Below are 23266 nucleotides of genomic sequence, written 5' to 3' on the forward strand. Positions count from 1 at the left end.
CACTGGTCCAGTGACCATTCCTTGTGTTTCTCGGCCCAAACAAATCTCTTCTGCTTGTTCCTTTTCCTTAGTAGTTCAGGTGACCCTGAATCCTCCCTTAGTTATGCTGCAATAGACGTAGGCTGCAGGGGGATTCCCATGATGCATTGAGTTTTTCCTTTCCAGTCACCTTTATAACTCATGATGTGTTAACAGACCTCTCTGCATTGAATCATACCTGTTATTAATCTCTGTCTCTCTTCCACAGCAGGTCTTTATCCTGTCTTCCTTCTCTCATCCCAACCGGTCGCAGCAGATGGCCCCGCCCCTCCCTGAGCCTGGTTCTGCCGGAGGTTTCTTCCTGTTAAAAGGGAGTTTTTCCTTCCCACTGTCGCCAAAGTGCTTTCTCATAGGGGGTCATATGATTGTTGGGTTTTTTCTGAATCTATTATTGTACGATCTACTGTAAAATAGAAAGCGCCTTGAGGCAACTGTTGTGATTTGGTGCTATATAAATAAAATTGAATTGAATAAAGGCCTGATTCACTCAGTCTCTGCTGAACAGCTGCTGTACAGATGTGTCTGCTACTAGAACTCTGTGTGGCATTTATCTGGGCTCTAATCTGTGCTGTTAACTTGCGATTTGTGAGGCTGGTGACCCAGATGAATGCATCCTCAGCAGCAGAGGTGATTCTTGGTCTTCCTCTCCTGGTAGGTCCTAGTGTGAGCCAGTTTCATCGTAGCGCTTGATGGTTTTTGTGACTGCACTTGGGGACACATTCAAAAGATTGTTTATTCATACAAACACAGAAACACTAAACTTTTGAACAAAAAGGTGAGACACGTTTGGAATCTGAATATTGCTTTTATTTAAATACATTAAAATTTTGCAATGTAACAAAACTATTGGCATATGAAATTCAAACACCATTTAAACGAACAAAACATGGCTCACTTCATTTTGCTGTGACTAGTGTTGGTAACACTAGGTTATTTTACTCCGCTCGCTGTTGCGCATCATTACCCCCCCACCCCCCCCCCCACGTCCCCATTTACACTGTTCACAGACTATCTTACAATAAGAGTGCTGAATAAAAATGAGGTAAGAAAGTGGTTTGAAGATTACAGATCATGCAGAACATGCTGAACAGCAACAAAAATATTCTGTGAAGGAGGAAGTAACAAATGAGAACCAAGGGAAAAAAGGAAAAAAAAAAGAAAAGAAAAAGGTGTGTGTGCATTTCAAAATACATTTACACAGCTTTGGATCTTTGGTTACAAAGTACATGTTTTCACTACTGCCACCGTGCCCGTGCCCCCACCCACCTACCCCGTTTCAGGAAAACCAATGGAGAACTAAAATGTGAGTGAGTGAGGGGACGTGGCAATACTAATTCACCTTTGCCTATCAAATTTTCACCGGAGGCCTTAAGATTTGATATCGGTGGGTAAAAGTCCATCATGCTATACAAAAATATACACTCAAACTGGATCTGGACTGAGCTACGAACTGGCAGTTGCAGCCTTAAAAATCTGGGTTAGTGTTAAACATTTGTCAGAATTTTTCTCTGTTTGTCGGCATTTCACAAATATATAAAGCTGTTGTCTGGGATGTGTGGCCAATCTGTTCAAACACTGGGGGAAAAAAGCAAGAGAGGAAACAAGTCGTTGGGCTCCTGTTAAATAGGTTTTGTTGTTTAAATTGTTCATTTATGAAAAATAGCAGCCCTGTAATAAATAAAAACACTTAACAGTAGAACTCAAAAGAGTGATGCAAGAGTTGGACTTAGTAACGGCAGCGGCGTGGCGCTCCGAGGAAGAAGGAGGAGGAGGAGGAGACAAATAAAAAAAACAAATAAAAAAAACAAACAAAAACAAAAAACAAAAACAAAAAAAAACCCAAAAAAAAAACCACTCCCAGTTTTTTCTTTACAACATGAAACGGCAAGGCTAAAAATACCCCTCCCCTTCAATTATCTCATTTAAAAAAATAATCGCTCTCTTTTTGACAATCACTCCCCGTCTGTCCGGCAAACCCCTCGCTTTCCACAACAACAACTACTGGTTTCGGGTCAGGTCACAGGTTGGTTTGGCTCGGGCCCGGTCCAAGAAAAGACATCCTCTCTACAAGCCCAGCTGTTAACCAATCTGGGAATACAGCCAAAATGGAAAAAACAAAAGAACCAAAAAGACAAAACAAAAAACCCTCAACCTTCCCCAACTCTACTCTGAACACTTTGTCTCAGTCCGTCTGTTGCACTCTTGATGATTGCATTAACACTGGAAAGGCCCACAGTACAGATGCATACACGCACACATTCTAACACCAATTCACAGTCTTGCTTCCTCACTCGGACACACACACACACACACACACACTCACACTCGCACAGAAGCACTGTACTCTTTGTGGTCAAGCTGGTGGCTAAGAAGTTCACATACACTAATTGTAATAAGTTGTAGAGAAGATGCTGTTCTGCTTTTCTTTTGTTGGTTTTTGATGCGCTTTCAAGCAGAGGTGACGTTGGGTTGCAGTTGTTGGCTGGGATCGAGCTGCGGCTGAGTCTGGAGCTGCTGGGGTTGGGGGTGGTGCTGAAGCTGGGGGTGCGACTGCGATGGAGGCTGAACTTGAAGCGGTGGCTGGGCTTGCTGCTGAGGCTGGCTGAGTCCTGGTTGGGAAGCCGCGGCGCCCGAGCTGCTGGTCGACTGGGTGGACAGCTGAGATAGCTGCTCGCTGTTGGCCAGAGATTTCAGCACGGCGTTCTCCCTCTCCAACACAGAGTTCCTCTCGTACAGCTCCTTGATCTGCTCCTTTAAGACCTCCACCTCTTCGCGCACTGCATACATCAGATGGCTTTTCACCAGGTCCTGAAGGAGAGCAGAGGGAAACATGAAGTGGGAACTAACCAGTGGTAGGAGCCATTGTCTTATTACATGTATACACTCTCTACATTGAACTCATTCCTAAGCTTTTCATTTAAAAGAGACGCATATATGATTAGTGGTAAAATGAATACTCACCATAGCCTGTTCAATTTTATTATCAATGGCAACAACATTGGTTCCAGAGGCACTGCAAAAAAAGAAAAGACAGATAAAGTACAGTTACACAAACAATCGCATCATGATTACTTTCTATATTTGACTTCTTCCTGCTTTTGTGTTCCCAAACACATCGGAAACATGGAAAATACTGACTTCTATTGAAATGGACAAAAATACTAATCCAACTTGAAATAAAGCAGAACCCCAGATAAAAAGCGAAACCAGATGACACATTGGTGGTCGACCAGTCAAACAAGGCGCCTCAGGCATCTAGGTCAGATCACACAAAAGCACCAGTCACCACTCTCACATCTACGCCTGGCCACCTACAGGAGAAATGACACGAGACCGGGCCCCGGCAACAGACTCAAGTTTGTTTGAATGATGCATCCGTTTGTTTAACAGCCATGATGACTGGACCGTGCGGATAAATCTCCAAAGGCAGCTGCCAGCTAACCCCACCGCTGGAAACAAATATTCATGCACCCAGATTCACATCAATGTGTAGCTATGATTAAGCGCTATTTGGTCTGACTCCTGTAAATCCATTACAACGTGAAGACACAGCTACAACCACGCGGGGAGGAGGAGCGGCGCTCTTACGTGCGGCGTGTGCGGTAGGAGGGCAGCGGATCGCAGCTCGCGAGCCGGGTCGGGTCCCCAGGGCAGCCCGGTGGTTTGTAGGAAAACGTGCACGGCATGGCGCTGCTGGAGCTCCACCGGTAGCAGCGCACAGAAGGTCATCGGTGCCTACCGGAGGCGGTTTAGCTGGGCAACTGTGACCACATTTAGAATAATGAAACACGAGCCGATGGGAGGAGAAGTGCGAGGAGCTGAAGGAGGTGGGGACACATGTCTGAAATTATTTCTGGCTCTGATGGCTTCATAGTGACTGATAAGTGCAGCGACTGTGCTCGGCAGGGCTACAAGTGCAAGTTAAATGGCCGAGGTGGAACGTGCTTTAAAATATAATTTTGATCCACTGCAAGCTATACTTGCTGATCAAACCAATTATCCCCCACTGTTACATCCAAATGTTACAGAGGCAGCTATAAGCAGGCATATGCTGTGTCTGCAGAATATGTGCAACAGCTGCACAATAACCCAGTTTTCCTCTGGGATTCACCTCCCCCATCCACATTTGTTCCATTAACTTTGTTTAATATCTTCCATCTTGCTCATGGGAGTAAACATATATACTGGTTTATTGAGAACATTCGAAATATCGCTGAATTATTTAACTGTGGATTGATTTACAGACATTACTATCACTGAAGTTATCCCGGTGATCAGTGATAAGAATAAGTAACCAAATAAAGAATTTATTTCTATTTCTTATATATTCAGTTAATGATGTTTAAAGTTTCTAATAATGAGGTGAGCTTTGTGCCATGTCAGAGGCATAAACAGGTCTGGCTGTTTGTGGGAGGGAACCAATCAAAGTTGGCCTCATCCTTAAGAGGAGCTGAAAATGGTGAAACTAAAACATGCAAACCTGCTCTAGCTGAGTCAAACAATATAAATACAGAAAGTAGAAATTAGCACTTTAAGAAATCAGTAAGATGTTATTACATACTTTCTCCACCAGGGGGACATGATGAGCTTAGCTGTCCAGCTGCATATCTTCTAACTCTGTACTTTGGTGAAAAATCTTATTATAGCAGTGTTTTCATTTTTAATTATCACTTAGTGTCTTAGTAAGATTCCTGATCTCATAAACAAACAAAAGGATCAGTTCAGCTGTAATAAGATGCAGATTTACACCTGCAACAAAAAGCTATGAAAAAAAATCATTGCCACCACGCGGTACTAAGGTGCCTTCAAATACATGTAGACTCCTACTGTTGTTCTGTTCCTCTACATGTAACTAGTGTGGGTGTGAGAGGCCGGCAGAAAGACTCGGATGATCTTTATCAGCAGGCTGTACTGTGGAAGGAATGTTCCCCATACTCCTGCTGCTGGGAAACACCGTCACTCACACCCCTGTCCTCCACTCCTACCTCTGGTCACTGCCAGATATGATAATGTCAAACACCACTTCCAAGCCAGCATGTCACACAATGACGGGGGAAAAAAATAAATAAAAAAATGCAGATGTTATGAACAAGATGCACATGGTGCAATCATGGCTAGAGGCGCAGATCACGCCCATCACTTCACGAAATAAAATTCAGCACTCGCTCATTAACGTCTCTTTATGTCGTTCCCTCAGACATTATGTGACCCCCACCATGAGTGCTTATACAAGCAAAACACTTTAAACAAGGAAAATAACATCAGCTTCACCCAGTACCAAACGTGTCTTTAATTTAGACGTGGTGCCGCACTCAGGACCTCCTATAGCTTTCCTCCCTAACAGGAGTTTTCAATAGGCCTGTGCCTAGAGGAATCTCTCAGTCTATAAAATACTGAGCCTTAATGGACTCGCTGGGTTACACCCTTGTTGCTTCACCAGTGGTTTTCAGATAGTACAGCAAACAAAAACATGCTCTGCTAATAACAGGATCACACTCTGCAGCTGCACATGTATAAATACAGGCTTGTTTGAATCTGTTAGAGCCCAAAGTTTGCTTATACCCACGCATGAAGTTCTACTTTTGAGAAAGACGAACGGCAGGATTTCAATTGGACCAGCCAAAGACAAAATAAGAAGAGCCGATATAATCTCTTAAAAGAAAAGCAAGTCAAGTTGATAAAACTGATGTGAAAAAACTGTAAATGTGACGGGGATGAGACAGGAAAACGATGACAGATGTTCACAGCTAAGGCCAGACGCTTTGTGGATTATACAGGATACAGTAAATTTCCATATTTTCTGGATAAATCTACAGTTAGGGTGGAAACCTGGGTCCAACCCTCATGTGACAACTCACATGGCAGAACAATTGTTAATGGAGGGAGCCATATTGTGCAAATTCTATCAAAACTGCTGCAGATTAACTTCCAGCCTGGTTTCAGCTCTACTGTCATCCAAGGTTAAATGTGATACTCCTCTGTAGTGCCTTTAAATGACCTCATTGTAATTAAAGCAGGGGGGTATGAAGCATTTTCTCCTGGGGTTTCCTCCAGCTGGTTTCAGAGAGCTGGGTTGAGACTATTGTAATCAAATCAGAGAATAAAACGGCCGGGAAAACTCTAAAAAACCCCATGTGCACTGTCAGGGGAAACATGTGACAAGCCAGCAAACTGTAACTATGGAGACTGGAAAACAATAATACAATCAACCTTTATTAAGAGTCTGTCAGAACAAGTGGGTAAATATGATTCTATTAAGTCATGATGGTTTGGGCAGCTCCTCTCGACTATGACTGGACATACAGACTGAAGCAGGCATGTATAAAAACTAAACAAAAAAAAACAAAACACTCACAACAAGTCAAAACCATATTAGGAGACCATCTGGTATTCGAAGTAAAACTTCCAAGAACAACTGGCACTGAGGGAGGGAGGGGATTTTTGGTTTTTGGGAACTGCACCATCAGTAGTGTTTTGGAGCACTGGTACGAGCTCTGCTGATACACATGATCTTGTTTAAGTCTCTAGAGCTCCTGTGAAAGCCAAGAACTAGTCTGAGCGCCTGACTTTGAACCAAATCACGTTAAATGCTTGGCGGAGCCGCCTCCTCCGTTTTGACAGCATTACAAAGCGAGCACTGTACGACCGCTGATGTATGTGGGGTCAAATCCCGGAGGCCTAAAGGCTGGGCTCAGATGAGGGTCTGAACTTACTCTGCCGCTGATTATACAACCGATCGCTCCTATAAACTTCACCTTCTACACCAACAGGACTGAAGTTTATAAGCTCCCGGCAGAAGTTTGCAGCTTCCCTTACAGTGCTAGCTGTAAAACAGGAATGCCAATAAAAAGTCCATTAGCGCTAGAGAGGTTTACACTAGTACCAGGGCAAGTGGAGCGGCGGGCATGCATAAGTCATCTGCACATCAAATAGTTGTCATTCCTTCTCCCTGAAAGAACTGCTGCCATATTTAAGACCACTAAGTTTCCTTCAGCAACATTAGCAAAAAAAAAAAAAGGGAAAAAAAAGAGACATGATGATACAAGTTTAGAGCTTGGGAGGTGAAGGCGAGGCTGATCATGTGCCCAAGGACAACAGGTGCACGGGACAATATTCTCGTGTCATGCCCCCAAGACGCCCCCAATTTAAAGGGGGAAATCTGTGTTCTCTTTCTAAGCAGCTTGGTACTGCAACCACACAAATATTTACTTTCATTTTTATCACAGACCTGTGAACTTCCACAGTTACATTAGACAGCTGTGTCTGTAGGAAGGCAGTCCGCCACAGAGAACAAAATGAGGAAGTGCTATAATTATAACCAAACAGCAAGCCTCAAAACTCGAGCGTGGCTTTGGTGTAATTATGAAGCAGCAGTATATATTTATTACCCAAGAAAGCTGACGGGCTTTATTTGACTTGGTGGTTAACGACATTTTTAAATGTGTTGATCGATTTTGGCAGCATGCAAAAATAAATGAACACATATTGGGTCATGAATGGATAATGATACCAGGAACTGTAAATATTCTGAACCAGGTCTGATATTTAAAAAAAAAAAAAAAAAAAAAAATTGACAGCTGACGAGACGTTTTCCTTTTTAAGACATCAAGTTTTTGTTGCTCTCTTTATCTGTAAATGTCGTTCTATTTGCTGATAACTCAACAAGGCTGATATTGTCAAATGTATCAGTGTGTTTACCCTAATATCTGTATAATACACCCACAGGTCTGACAGGGGTCAATAGGTGCCATGCCTTTAAGCTCTTCTAAAACAGATTCTTCTGGAAATATAAAAATATATTAAAGAAAAAAGTAAACAAAATGAAAAACCTGGCAGGAGACAGAGGCGACCCTACATGCGTTCTTCTGTTGGGAACATGTGACCCATGGAGATGATCAAATGGGTGAATTTCCTATACAACTGATGTAGATCTACTTTGAGGAGGTTTTTCAGGTTAAACAGGCCTCCACACAGGAAGCATTTCCACCATCGCCCTTACGACTGGTCAGTAGCTGACAAAAGGCTCTGGTTGGCTGGGTAACCCTCTACCACCCCCTCATATGTCAATCGCGGTCATTGGTAGTCACGTCAATCACTTGCCAAGAAGTTAAGAAGTTTACTCTGAACCCTCCTAAATTATGTTGCTGACTGTCTTTGGCCTGAGTGCTTCATATGTAAACGGCCCTTTAAAGTACAAAGCAGAGTTATGGTAGGGTTGCATATGTTAGGGATGTATAGATGAGGCACAGTTCTCTGTAAACAAACATGAAACGGATGGTTTCACTTCTATACAAAAAGAAATGCAGGAATGATGCTATGATATAGCAGCCCATGTGGTCTTATTCCAGCGGATGGGTGTCATCTGGAACATCATTTCCAACACACGGGTGAAGAAAAAAAAAAAAGACCTTCAGGATATTAATTTTTCACTTTCTCCGCCTTCATCTGGTCGCCTCACACATCATCCCAAACCAACCGTATAAAAGAGTCGGATCACGTGTCAAACGGCCATCGCCCAAATCTATCAAACAAAACTTTGGTTATCTTTGCATCCAAGGAAACAAAAGCAGTCCTTGATGGGACAATGTACCCACAACAACGGCGCTCCAAAAGAAGAAAGAAAAAAAAAAAAAAAAAAAAAAGAATGCATGGGGCGAAACATTTGTGCCATCTTACACTGCTGCTGCCTTCAGCCAAGAGTAGAAATCACGTGCACGCCACGCAGCATCACACTCTGGATAACACCACCACAACGCTGATCTATCTTTTCAAATTTAAATCAAAGCAGCTAAGGCGCCAAAAGGGCTGACATTACTGTATATGCACGCGCATGAAAGTGTGTGTGCGCGTACATGTGTGTGAGCGAGTAGTTCCTCAGCGGCTGGTTGTGTGTCAGCTGTATATTTCTCTAAAACAGTTTCATTTCCTGTCACTGAGATATGGTTTCATGTGCTTCTCTTTTCATTTTTGTAAATGGCATCAGAAAAATGTTCGCCCCTCCGATTGTCTCGCTACGCCATCTACTTACCTCGCTGTCATGTAGGAAATGAATCATTTCATGATGAATTTAAAATGTAACCGTGAATAAAAACCATTTGGCAGGAAAGAGTGCAGAAAGAGCGCACTAGAAACCTGGCTTTACTCAGGTTCATATTTAACTCCAGTGTTGCAGAGAGCATGCACACACTCTTCACGCCTCTTTTAGCCACTTTAAAGCTGAAACAACAAGTTTAAAGTATTTTCATTGGATTGTTTTCATACTGTATGCATGTTTAAACCATGAACATCAGCTTAAAAGTCCTATCAGTCTGCAGAACTGCTCTGATCGAGTTGTTTCATGTTCTTTGTTGTCACTTCACAATACTTAAACCAGAATGACATTTAGAAGTGTCAAGCGCTGTTAGATGTATTTGATGTTTGAGAGCACAATATTGCTCTTTAGCATTACAGAAGAAGGCTACAGTGTGGACATCTCCATTCCTGTGATCAACAACTGTGTACACTACCAGACTATCCTAGAGTTTGCACTACGAAACACAGTCAGCTGTTGGATTAATAGTGGCCGACTGAAAAATTTCAACGTTTAAGTGACACACACACACAATATATGACATCTTAAAAAGAGACTGCGTTAATTTGCTAGTGAGAAGCAGTGGGAAAAATAAATAAATAACAGAGCGAAGAGATGCCGGTTGAGAAATCTACTGGCTAATCCTGCGCTTGCAGCCAGGCTTCGTTTCCAAACTCAATCCATGCACGTGGAAAAAGCAAAGCTCGCTGCTACTGAACACTGCACACACAATGTTACACTCTTGCAGGCCTGCCCGGACCAATCCAGTACTGTACCTATCAATGTGCGCCTTTGAGTCTCTTAATCTGCTGCCAGACTGGAAGGCCTGGTAGAAAGCCTTGGAGGGATTCCTGTGTCAACCGCATTCAGGGAAGAGAGAAGAGACAGAGACAGAGTGAAGAGCTGCGACAGTGAAAACAGACTCAAGTTTGACTCCTACAAATGCTTTCTCACACATCTTCAAAACTCTCTAGCAGTAAACATGACTAGAGTTAAGGCTCTTAGTCTTAATGGGAAGATTCAAAGAGAGTAAAGCAAAGGTCTGAGGTCTTCAATTAAACACAGGAAGTTATGTTCAAAGGTGGGGACAGCTTCAAACACATTAAGGACCTCCCTCCAGCTTTTAACCGTCAACATGCTGATCACTCAGTTGTACTCCCTGATTTCACCCTCAACTTGTACTCACACACACACACACACACACACGTAAATATCATTTGTCTTGGATATTTGAACGTCACTGCAGAATTGTGCATGTGCAGACGAGGGATGGTAAGAATATTTCATATATTTTAAACTCAAATGACTTGCGCAACTACTTCTAGTTCAAAAATATATATGCTTTTCCTTGATGATATATAACAAAGGTTTTGGAATAATTAGGAAAATTAGCATTTTTAAATAGCCTTTTTTAAATCGGGGCTTCATTTACGCAAGCAGAACAGACATCTGTATTTCTCAAAAAACCCTAAAATAACTAAATAAAACCGATTTTTGAGTAACAAGGTAGCAGACTATCCTTGCTTACATAATCATCTCCTGGAGACGATTCTGAGCCAATAAAAACCCGACAATGCAGTTTCTATTGCCAGAATGCACTCAAATGTTTTCTGCCAACTACCACTGACAAACAAAAACAGAAGAAACACATGACTACTTGCTACGCTGCAGATCAGAAATAAGGGAAGTGCAAAATGCTAAAATGTTAATTTAAATAAATATCTGTTAGTTGCTTAGCTTCTTCTCACATTATCTTTGAACATATATCCAGTGTAAAATTAACGTGACACAATCTGCAACTGACACTGATAAATGTCCTTGCAGTTGCTAACAGGCCAGTATCTTTCCAAATGGAGGATATTGACAGACACCAAACGTTTGGCCAATTTATCTTTAGCAATGCAGCCGTAGGAGAGTAGATGTGACGGGAATGGTGAGCATCTTCCAAGAATGGCAGGGATTCCCAGTGAACAGAGTGGTATTTATGCCTAATGACACTAGAAAGCAGTTTTCAAATTCTGCTGGTGGGAAGACCTTTAAAAAATGTTTTTAAGAACCTTAGAAAAAAACAAAAAAACAACAACAAATTTTATAGACACACAAATACACGAGCACAACTGCTTTATTGCTGGGCTGATGTTATCTGTATCTGCATTTACAATGGCCAATAAATGAACATTTAAAAAGCAAAAAAAGAGATGCGAGAAACACCCTTCAATCATGCCAGGCGTATGGATACTGCACAGACAGCCCACCAGGGGGCACTCTACAAATTTCCTCATGTCAAGACGTGTTTGAAATGCCACAAAAACGACTGTAACTGAGCAGAGGTGGGCAATTTTTAGAAGAACCTGTTAACAGTTTGTGTCTTTAAATAAATAAATAAATAAATAAATAAATAAATAAATAAATAAATAATCGGCTGATATGACAGAATATTGATTTTTTTTTTTACATGATCAAATATTGGTATTGATGAGGATGAAGCTGGATCTTTTTCCTGATCAATTCCTGGTTAATTTGAGTCAAATACAATCACATTATTCAATTTCACTCTACCCCCCATATTCCTGGTAACTAGCTACAAGTACACTGTGTTCTAACAACACATGCATGAGGGGAAGGCAAAGGAAATCCCCCCCCCCCCCAATCCCAACACACAGACACACAGATATACTTCATTCACTCTCAGTCTGTGCATTTTAAGACTGCTTCTTTCTCACATTCACACGAACACAAATGCGCACTGACTGCACGTGCACACACACGCACAGTAAAGTGTAGATTTACAGCATGTGTGTGGATATTATAGCAGCCAAGGCTCTTTTCCTAGAAATTTCTGGCACAAACTGCCTTTGTCACATTACCTCATGACTTAACACTCTCACTAGCTCTGGCTCTGCTTAATATTACTTTGTGGCCTGCAAATCTCTGTACACACACACCCACACACGTGTGCCAGGCACGCCTCCACAGGAAAACCTCAGTTTTTCAAGGCTAAAGCTCTGCACAAGTCCTATATCGACTGAAATCAACAAGGTCAGATGACTTGGAGTTGGGTAGCCTCTTGATGAATGAGGTAAGAACCAGAAGAGTCATCATTCTCTGTCTTCAAGTAGCAAACTCTCGACTCTCAAAGGCTGTCTTTGTCAGTCTAAAAGGCAACATGTCAATATCCCTTTATGAAAGCTGCTCTTTGTAAACCAGACAGTCACCGTGTTCAGCAGCTGAGAACATGCGGCCTCCTCCATAAACCCCAAAATCCAGAGTGTGTGTGTGTATATGTGTGTGTCATACAAAAGGAGGGAACACATAACCCAACAGATGTGCACACACAATGAAAATATCCCCCCCCCCCCCCCTCTTTTTTAACCACTCTCTGAGATCCCACAAGGTTACCTGATTGAAAAAAAGAAGGTTGCACATGCTCAGGCTTTGCTTGAGACGACCCTAAAGCTAATGTATGACCAGGCAGCAGAAAATAATCTGAAAATAACTCCTGGATGCATTTTTGCTGGTTGATGTCACACATTAAGCTGGGGCATGACACGTGCATTCTTTATTTATTTATTTATTTTTATCTCTCCCCCCCCCCCCTTGTTTCTGCAAACCAGTGGTTTGCAGGTTTAGGTCACGGTGTTGAACCTCTTAATAACCTTGCTAAGTAGCTGAGCATGTGAAAAACCCACAACAGCCTTAAGTGATGAAGCAAAGGGGGAGCGGGGTAGGAAGCTTGAGTTGGAGAGCGAGAGCATGCAGAAGTGCAGGAGGAGAAAATATCAAAGAGCAAAAGTGTGAGAGGGAAACACGAAGACTACAAAAAGGTGTCAACCTAGATATTTTCCTCTCCAGTCAAGGTGTTGCAGAGGCGGCATGGTTCACTCAAGGTCCCCCTCACAGCAGAAGCACCGAAACTTCAAACCGGGGCCAAATGAGCTACAGAGTTTTACAAAGGTGGGGAAGTTTGCTCTTCTGTTTGCAGTGCAAATCATCCCCTTTCTACCCTCCATCAAAAACATGGCCATTGGATGGATAGAGAGTGTTTGAGTTTATAAAAAGGGGGCTGAGGGATCACTAACAAACTGGTAGTGTTGGTACTAACTGGACAGGTAGAGTAATCTGGAGGTAAGTTATGCACAAAGAAGAGGGAGAGGCTATAAGGGGCTGTTGAAAGCTCTCATTGTTGGTGCACATGAGGAATCAGGTTTTCAGCAAAATCCATATATCTGCCACACAGCACAAGTAGGTCAAAACTATTTAGATTTCAGTGGCCTCGTGAGATTTCTTTCAGCAGGTTTTAGGTTGTAGTCAAGGGAGATGGAGAGCAAGAAGGACCCAGAGCAACTGCACGATTACAGCAGAGCTACCAGAGGAGACTGGAAACCTGGATTTTAGCGTTCAAACTAATTTATAACCTCATGTTTAGCATAGCAAAACTAGGTAGTTGCATTTTTTTGATCTTGTCGCTCCTTTTAGGGCACTCCCCAAGAGTAACCGAACACTTTTAAATCTGCTTTTATCAAGCTACTTTTAGAGATGCGAGGAAATAGCACATTAAAAAATAAAACAACTTTTAGTTCCAGGGTCTAGTTCCTGGTATTAGATGGAGCCTTAGGAGTATCTAAACATATCCCACATGCGTAGATCTTAAAGTGGATTGTACAGTTCATGTATCCAGTTTCTGAACCACTTATTCAGCTTGGGTTTGAGAGGCGGGGTACAGCCTGGACAGGTTGCCAATCATAGAGAGACAAGCTTACACACACACTTTAGAATCACCAATTAACCCAACAAGTATGGTTTCCTTCCACAGCCGAGAGACAGAGCACCCAGAGGAAGCCCATGCAGGCACAGGAAAACTAAATTGCATGTAGTGGAAAATAACTGACAGCAGCAGTGAATAGATATATGTGTAGATTAAAAGACTTGGGCTAAAAGAAGCTGGTATTTAATTGACCAAAGAACAAAACTGCTTAAAGACTTTTTCAATTATTGTGTCACTTGTTAATGTTTTGCTTTCCACAAGCAAGATAAAAAGAACACTGTGAGCTAAGCTTATCTATAACACAGTACAGCACATCCCCAGTTAAACACCGGACCAACTTGGTGAAGCTGTTCTGCTTGTGAGAAAAATGAAGAGCTTCAGGTGGGATGCAAATTAAAAACTGAGTCCAAAATACACAACCCCTCCAATCTTATCAGTTCTTTTTAATCCGTACATGCCTGCTTCTCTAATGGCTGCACACATAAAACTGACATTTTGCACGCCCGAGTCACATGCTAGCCTTCTTTCTACACCGGTGAGACTGACATAAGAAGACCGTTGCATTATTTCAGATAATCCCACTGGTCTCAAAGAAAAAAAGAAACAAAAACACAACCTGTCAACATGGATTCTGAGCCTCTACACCTGGGGTGGAGGGGTGGATGACTGCAGCAAAGCCTACAGACATACTGACTAATAGTGCCGGTCAAACTAGAACAATACACCCTTCTTTTATAAAAATAACTCAAAGGCTGAGATTAGGCTGGGGTCATAGAGGAAGAACAACTTGACTAGTGCACACAGAAACACACACCTAAAGTTGAGGCTCCATTTCAATATTTACAGCCAGAAAAAGAGAGTATTACATTGCTGTTAAATGCAAATAAAGATACTTGTAGATCTACTGCTCGCTGCTGTGCAGCTCAAAGGGTATTACAGCCGAAAGGCAGATTAAAAACTTTCATTCCAATCAAAGCCACTTTTTTTTTTTAAGTGTTGACTTGTACCTCAGTGAAGCACTGTGGATAAAATGTACCCACCAAATGTCATATGATATGACGCAAGGAAGCAGGGAGTCAGCTAAGGAATATTAAATGAATAGAAGGTGGAGAGCAGTGTGAGCGACTGTGACTGAAAACAGGATACAGCAGTTAGAGGAGAGGTCAGCGATGGGAGGGAAAGACCCTGTGGTACATGCTGTCTCTGTGTCACACTCACTCTCACACACAGAGCTACCACTTCCACTATGACTAAAAATGAATAAGCAGTTCTTATCCACGTCCACCCCCAGCATGGATACTTGTGCACACATACGCAAGCGCTCATGGAGTCCAGCCATCCCCTTAAAGACACACCTCTTATCCACCCACACGAGCACAGTCTCTCAATTCACTGTGGCAGTAACTATATCGCAAACCTGGACTCCCCTCCTCTCTCCTACCTCCTAAGGAGTCTGATCTTACATAAGCTCCCGTTATGTGAGGACAATAAACCATGCCCCCCCAGCATGAGGCTCAATTACATACAGACTTCAGTTGCAATACATTTATGATGAGTTTGCAAAATAGCAGCCATCCCCCCCTCTGTGAGTACGGCAAAGACATTATGGCAATCCAGAAATGTTGTTTTATGCCTTCGGTTGTTGAAGCCATCTGGGAAACATTAAGCTGAGAAAACCATATTCTAAAAATGAGAACAGCATCTTCAGTCTCGAGTATATATAGCCATTGTTTTATTTTAATTACTTGTGAGCAAAACTAAATGGGGGAAGGAAGCTATGGACAAATGTAAGAGTCTTTCCAGTTTCTGCACTATGAAGTCTATAACCCTTTAAAAGATGCAATAAATACTATGTAATGCATGTTTTATTGGGAGGTGTTATTAAGACACTTGATATTAACACTCAGCATAAGAAAGAAAGCTGCCATTACTAATAAAACCTTTAATGAACTGCATGCATAAAAATCATACATACAAAAGACCCTGAACTTTTGTATACATGTTACACATATCTAGTACAAATGGATATATTAAGATGGCTAAGGCCCCAATCAAACCGATCAACAATCAGTGGTAACTACAGGTCAGGAAAGACGTGTAGTCCCCGATTATAGTCACAGTGAAACTGACTGCTAAGCCCCAGTCATGCTGACCTAGAGGTCAATCAGTGCCCCCTGGTAACCACCTGTACCTAAACGAACGTGTGTACTCCATGACCAGTTGGTGAATAGTTGCTGTCAATCCCCAGTGAGACATTAGTCACAAAGAAGTATACGTTACTATACTGAAAACCACCTTGTGAATGTCTTAGTCTTGTTTTGCTCTTCTTTCCCCTAACCCTCAACTGGTTGGGCTGGATGGCTTCCCCTGCTCGAGCCTGGTTTCGCCAGAGATTTCTTCCTGTTTCAAAGGGAAATTTTCCTTCCCACTAGGGCTGTTCGATATAACGATATATATCGGATGACGATATAAAAACGTCTATCGTTTCATTTTACACTATCGTTTGTTTCGTGGTGTCGCAAAATAAACTGTTTACGGCAATATTTTTTTCATCGTTTTGATGCTCACTGTAGTGGCTATATTAATTTCTTAAAGTTCTCTCTTTCTCTTATATTTAATATAACCACACTATTGAAGGACAAGCGCCTGTTTTTATGCGTTGTGGTTAGCAACAACGACGGTAACGCCATCGCGTGTCCGCTTGTTTATGTTCCACATAAACCTTTCACAATAAAGCACAAGATCCTGTTGAGACTTTTCAAAATAAACCGAATCACGTGAAAGAGCAGATTATTTACAGATGAGAAGTAAAAAAAAAAAAGAGCCGTCAGGTGCTAAAAAACAAACCTTAGACTCAAACGTTAGAACAGGCTTTTCCCCACAGCACGCTGTGTAATAAATACTCACAAAGAAAACGTCGGCCGTTACAACTTATGTCTAAAAATGTCGAGTTTCATGCATCGGTTAAAACACTCGACTCCAGCTACATGACGCGCAGCTGGAAACACTTCCCGCAAGTCGAGCTGCCCAAGATTCACAGAATTTACAGAAAATGTTAGATTTTAGTGATTTATATCGTTATCAGGACGATAGAATTCTTATATCGGGATATGAGATTTTGTTCATATCGCACAGCCCTACTTCCCACTTTCGGCAAGTGCTAACAGGGGGTCGTCTGATTGTTGGGTTTTTGTAATATTGTAGGATCTTACTAAATAAAGTGCATTGCAGAAGCGATTGATGTGAATTGGCACTGTAACTGGACAGTTACACCCTGCCTTTTGTTGAAATGAATGACTTATTCCATAGTGGCCTTATCATTTCTGAGCTACCATTAGCTAGCGCTGCTCACTGTTACTGCTGGGAGAGGAAGAGAAAGCACTGAGGATAGGCACTAGGGAGTGAGTTTTGTGCAAAAATCTGTCCAAAATACCTCATACAGCAGGCACTCCACGGGGTGAGTCAACCAAGAGAGTCGGGAAAGGTCTCACTTTTTTCACACTTATGCTACAGTCTGTTTATTTGGCAATAAAAAGCCTAATTTGTGTCTACAGAAAAAAAGAGAAAGTTTAATGAGCATGAATTTTCTTGTTGTTTGACACATGAGTATGGAGAGAAACAAACAGTGCAGTAGAAATGTAGAAATTAAGAATGGAAACATGTTGTTTTTTTTTTTTTTTTAAAGCTACGGGAGGGAGGTGTGCCAGGCATAGCTAAAATGCCTACTAAAGAGAGGCACAGCAGGTTTCAGTACGCAACTTCTTCCTCCTCTTCTGTGCTTAACTCAGTTGCTGCAGTAAAGGAATGTCATTCAACACTTCATCTGTACGTGAGCAACTGTGATGCCTCTTCTGTCAGTCAGAGGGGCAGACAGCATGCTGACCACACCAACAGAGAGCAGTACGCTAGCCGGTGTTTTGAATGACTTACAGATGAGTGTGAACCCTTACTATGAAACATGTATGTTTGCTCCTGTCCAAAGGCTCTAAACAGAACAGGGTAATTTAGCCTAAACTTGCATTGCAAAAGAAAGGGGCCATTGCGTGACAACGCACAGTTGGTTGACACGCCCCTTTGTGAGGTCTCTTATCGGCAAAACAGGGGCACAGTGGAAAAACTACTGCTCAGTGTCTGATAGTGCTTGGCTGTCGTAAGAGACCCCCGCTCTTATCACCCCGGGAGCTCGGTCTTCTCACAAGCAAACTATAGGTGCTCCAAAAATCTAGCGCCCGAAGAGAGTGACATTATCACAGACATTAATAACCTTTGAAATGTCACCTGATATTAAAAAAGTGCACTCAAAATAACTGGCTTGTGGTCATTACAACTTAAACAGATCAAGTGAAGAGCTGAATATAAACCTGCGAAGCTCATCTCCCTCTCATGGTGCGAAAGACTTTCAGGATGGACACATACTGCAGAGATACTGCGTGAAACTGATAAAACAAAGCTTAAGTTGTATGATTTGGTTTGCTGGTTGGACATGCTTATATGAGTCAAAAGCTGACATGTATTTCTCATAGTGGCAGCTAAAGTGTTTGGAAGGCTTTTTGAGTCCAATTGCAATCATTTGCATCAAGAAAATAAATTGTTCTCGATGTCATGAGTGATATCTGTGCAAATGTATTTATGTTATTGTGTGACACAGACTCATCAGTATCTAGTAAGATAGTCTCCGATGTCCATTTAGAAATAACATCCATAAATAATTCAAAAATGATTTATTAGTGCCAAAATGTAAACAAATAAAGGATTTTTAAAAAATAAAACAAAATAAAAGCCAGTCACAGAAATGACAGAAGTCATCGAAGCACTTTAAACTTCCTTGAAGTGCACATTACAAACTGACACTTCAACATACAGCTCGAGAGGAAGAAAGAAAGTAGTGCCAGTGCTCTGCAGGCTGCGTATCCTGTCTGGTCTACATTCTGGTACATCTCTAAGACTGTAAATGGAAACCACTGAGAGATTTCAGGCTTTAAATCATTTCCGCTCATGTGTGCCATCTACTACTGAGAGAAAGATCATTTCTGGAAGAGATGCAAACTTCACATACTCCTATTTTTTAGTTCACAAATCAAATCATGCGCAATTGTGATATCTTTTGTAGATGACATTTGCTTACAAAGAGACTCCTTATGTGACACCACATCACAAATTTAACAATGTAAATGCCCAAAACTTCTCTAAACATTTTTAGTGAGCAGTACCTGGTGGGGCTAACTGTAGCAATGCCCCCCCAAAATACATTTAAAAAATAAAATACTCTTCATTATGTTTGTATCAGAACGGATTTTCTAAAACAGGACCTGACTTAATAAAATCTGCTGTACATGTGCAGTGCAGCCTCAGTTAGCCTGGCTAACTGAACACTGAACTAACCTTACACATAGTAGCAACCAGCAAAACATCTGTGAGGTTTGCAGCCAAGGCCATCACCTCACACACTGTCCTAGAGGGTGATAGCTGGAGTAAAAGCTGGAGACTCACACATACACACACACCCTTACACACAAGGAGTCACAGAGTCACTGTGATACAGGAGCCATGTGTATTTAACAAGTTGTTTCTTGTGCTGGGGAAGTGTGCTACACTCCACTGACTGCTTTAGGCCCCAATATTAAAACAGCAAACATATTTCCTTCCTGTGTGCCACTACTCTCTTCCTCGTCATACTCCCCTTCCTCAATACCTCCCTGAAACTACGGGGAAAACCCTGTCCGTATTAACAAGCACACAGTGCTGCTGTTTGTTACGGCTTTTCATCTTTCTGCAAATGGCTAAACGTGTGACAAACTTCTCCCCTGCTGTGGACTAAATTAAGCATGTTTAGTCCTTGCATGGTCATTGTGATTTTTTGAGCGGTGTTCATTACGGGTAGTTTTAGAGAGGATCAGCAGTGATGATGTGAAGCTTAACAGGGATAGGGATATTAATATAAAGACTTGGAAATATATTACCTGTCCTCCTCCCCGTCGACAGGTATGTGGATTGCAAATATGCTGTTGACAGTCGGAGTGGTGAGCTGCAGGCTCTCAGGCATGAAGGGCTTAGCTGGTTCCTTCACAGAGACAACTGGAGACTGTATGTTGATGATTCCATCTGACTTCCTCCCACCACCAGCTTCCACCTGACCAAATGCAGTCACTGGGAGGCCCTGTGGCCCCAAAGCCCCTGCAGTGTTGCTGTGGGCTATCTGACCTGGAGGCAAACTCGGGGTTGTCACATTTGGCTTTGCTGCACTGGAGGCAATGGGCACAACAGTGGGCACAGTGGGGGGCACACTGGAACTCACTGCAATGGCAGGCACGTTTTGTACACCAGAGGATGGAGGGTGGCCGTGGGGTTGAGGCTGTCCAGCGGTGGCATAAAGATTCACAGTCTGCTGCTTCAGAGCAGATCCACCAACCAATACGGGGCCTCCAGCAGCTCCCATCCCTACAGTCTGCTGCTGCAAGACAGTTGGAGCTGGCTGTCCAGCAGGTAGAAGTACTCCTCCTACTGCTGCTCCAAGAACATCTACAGCCTGACTTGGCGCAGATGCCCCTCCAGAGGCTGTAGGCATCACCGAAGTGGGTCCTTGTCCCTGGCTGGACACTGGGTGGGGCTGGCCTGAGGCAAGCCCTGGTGGCAGGGGTGCAGAGTGGTGCTGCTGATAGTACTCTGCCTGGTTCTGCATCAGTCCAGGTGATTGGCCGGCCAGGTGCTGGCCCACAGGAAGCTGTTGTTGCTGCTGCTGCTGCTGCTGAGGAGGGTAAGGACTTGGTTGGACAGAGAGAGGCATGATGGGAGACTTCTGTATGAGGACACCGGATTGAGGTGGGCCGTTTTGCTCGACAGGCAGCAGGTTCTGTGGAACAAGAGGCTGCAGACCTGCCACTGCTGGCTGAGCCGGAACAGCCGTAGGCCTGGAGAAAGAACTGTGCGTGACCGACCCACTCACACCTTGTTGGCGGGCGCTGTAGTTTTGATGGTGGATTTGCTGCTGCGGTGGCTGCGCCTCCACCGAGTGCACACGACTAGAAGAGAGAGAAGAGTCCGCCATGGAGCCCAAGCCATGACTCGAGGGCGTTGTTGAGGTTGCGGCAGATCCTCCTGTAAGCCCGAGCCCACTGTCTCTGTCTGCAGCAGGGTCCAGTGCTGTGTTGGCATGTCTCATGCTATCCACAGTCCGACCAACAACAGAGCTCTCAGAGTCCTTCTCATAAAACTCCGTGCACGTCCACCTGCCTCGCCGAAACGGTTCTCCAGTACCATGATCAAGTTTAATGACCCTGAACCGCGAGGAGCAACTCACCGTGGAGGTGGCAGGAGGTGGAGCTGAACTGGGCACTGCAGCAGGTTGGGATGTGTTCACTGACGCACTCGCTGGCCCAGCGATGGCTGCAGAAGCAGGCTGCTGCTGCTGCACTGGCCCAGCCTGAGTGATAAGGGGTAAACCAGCCCCAGCGCCAATCCCCGGTGCTTGCTGACCACCTTGACTCGAACCAGACACTCCCACTTTTCTGAAATCCCCAGAGGGGTTGCTTGACAGCGCTGACAGCTGACTGGCATGAGGTACGCTTGATGGTGGCATCACTCCGACCGCCTCTGGCTCCACAACATTATTCAGAGCTTCTTCGGATGAACTTATGTCACACGCAGGCTCATAATCAGCCCGTGGCATGTCGTAGATTTCCGACGACACGTCCTCAGTCCGTGACTCGTCTGGATCGTCCAGACTCTCCGTGTCGTCGGCGGCACCTACAGCCGCCACCTGGGCCTGAGTCACACTTGTGATCTGAAAGCAGCTCTTTTTCTTGGCCGGCATTTTCGACATATTGACAGCCTGAATCCAAGTCCCGTATGGCTATGTTTATCCTCAGTCAAAAAGGGGCGAGCTGGCTGCAGCTTTTAAAAGCTTAGAGCATAATAAGCAGCAGACCTGGAGCTAGTTTTCTTTTTAGCCTACCTAACTGTAATCAAGATGTATCTGCGCCATCCTCTTCCTCTCTCGGACTCCTGTTGCGTTTCAAGAGCTCATAACGCAATGCCACACTTCGTGTCGTCTTGTCCAGCAGCAGGGCTTCAGACACGATTACCAACAGCCCGTGCGGTGACCGATCCGCGGCTTTCGGCCCGCTAATGTCCCGGTTGTCCAGTTGTCGAGCGGCCGTTGTCGCAGAGTGGGCTGCCCAGCTGTAGGGGCTACTTTAAGCTGAGGAGGGCCCGTAGCCCTCCACTCACTGAGCTAGCTAACAATTCAAGCCAACTGGCTGCTGCACACTCCCCCTACGTCGGAACAAGTATGTGAGACATCCTTCTGAAAGCGGCGCTGCGTAGCCTCTCGCTTCACCAGCTCAAAGTCATTCGTTGTCGACACTCACTCCGTCGCTGACTACGGTTGAGGGAGAAAGGGGCTCTTAAATATGACGCGTTAATAAAAAAAAACCCCAAATGATATTCTAAACAGCGTCTACAGTTGCCTCCCTCACTCAGTCACTCCTGACAAGATGGCTATGTTGTGTGCGACCGCGCTGCATCGTGGGTAGGTAGTGAGCGCAAAAGACGTTTACGTACCAGGCTTTTGAGAATCCATCCTAATGATGCCTTCATGGGCCTTCGGAAAAAAACAAAAACAAATACGTTCACAACTGCACGCACAGAAAGAGTAAAAAGAAATGTTTTAGACATTTGTTTTTAGACTACTCATTAGAGTAGCACTACCCTGAAATTGTTGTCGGGGTAGTGCTACTCTAATGACTATTTAACCTTTTATATTCTATTTGTCACTATTCAGACAACGGATCTATTTGACCGATTACTTTGGACTTTGGAAAACTGTGAAACGTAATTAGCTCATAATTTCCTCATTATCAGTCTAGCTGATTATGCGATTAGTCAGATTTATTTAAATCACAATAGATGGATGTCTTGATAAAACACTCCCAAACACTCTTGCTTGTTTGCTACCGCCTGCCCCTCAGAGCAAAATACTCTTTTCTTATCGCTGTAAAGTTTATTTCTTTCTTTTTTTTTTAGTTACACCTTGCCTTAATTAGCTGTTACTGGGCTATTATATCAGGTAGCATGAGGTATAAAATGCCTTATTTGATGATCAGCTGCAATAACAAACTAAATCCACCCAGTATTCTGTTTAAATGTGTTATGGAGCAATACGACAAAATATGCATACTTGTAACATATATGAGCAAATAAAAAAAATAGAAACTATCTAATTAAGAATTAACCAGAATGCTTCCTGTTTCAATTTTACAGGAACTTTACAGGATATCTCTCAAAAGCACCGAAAGGAAAAAGACGTGCTCTGAAACCAGCGAAACATGTTTTTTCTCACAGACCACGAGGCTTCCCAAATCATAGAGAACACTGCCCTCGGTGGCCAAGAATGA

The 23266-nt window shown here is 43.3% G+C and overlaps 1 protein-coding gene across 2 annotated transcripts; it reads right to left on the reverse strand.

Moving 5' to 3' along the window:
- Window positions 1-830: 830 nt before the first annotated feature.
- LOC146688059 (TSC22 domain family protein 2-like) lies at window positions 831-22419 on the reverse strand. Of its 2 annotated transcripts, XM_085438588.1 has the most exons (4): window positions 19835-22419; window positions 9886-9960; window positions 3001-3052; window positions 831-2847 (listed from the first exon to the last, which is right to left on the reverse strand). In XM_085438588.1, the coding sequence occupies exons 1-4, from the start codon at window positions 21691-21693 to the stop codon at window positions 2488-2490; spliced, it is 2346 nt and encodes a 781-aa protein (XP_085294714.1). In that variant the 5' UTR covers window positions 21694-22419; the 3' UTR covers window positions 831-2487. The 2 variants fall into 2 exon arrangements, with proteins under 2 accessions (XP_085294714.1, XP_085294715.1); XM_085438589.1 differs by lacking the exon at window positions 9886-9960.
- Window positions 22420-23266: the final 847 nt, after the last annotated feature.

This window comes from Copadichromis virginalis, linkage group LG18, assembly GCF_057382275.1.
Source record: "Copadichromis virginalis isolate Kocher_CV1m ecotype Utaka linkage group LG18, C_Virginalis_male_GT1.1, whole genome shotgun sequence".
NCBI classification, from domain to species: Eukaryota; Metazoa; Chordata; class Actinopteri; order Cichliformes; family Cichlidae; genus Copadichromis; species Copadichromis virginalis.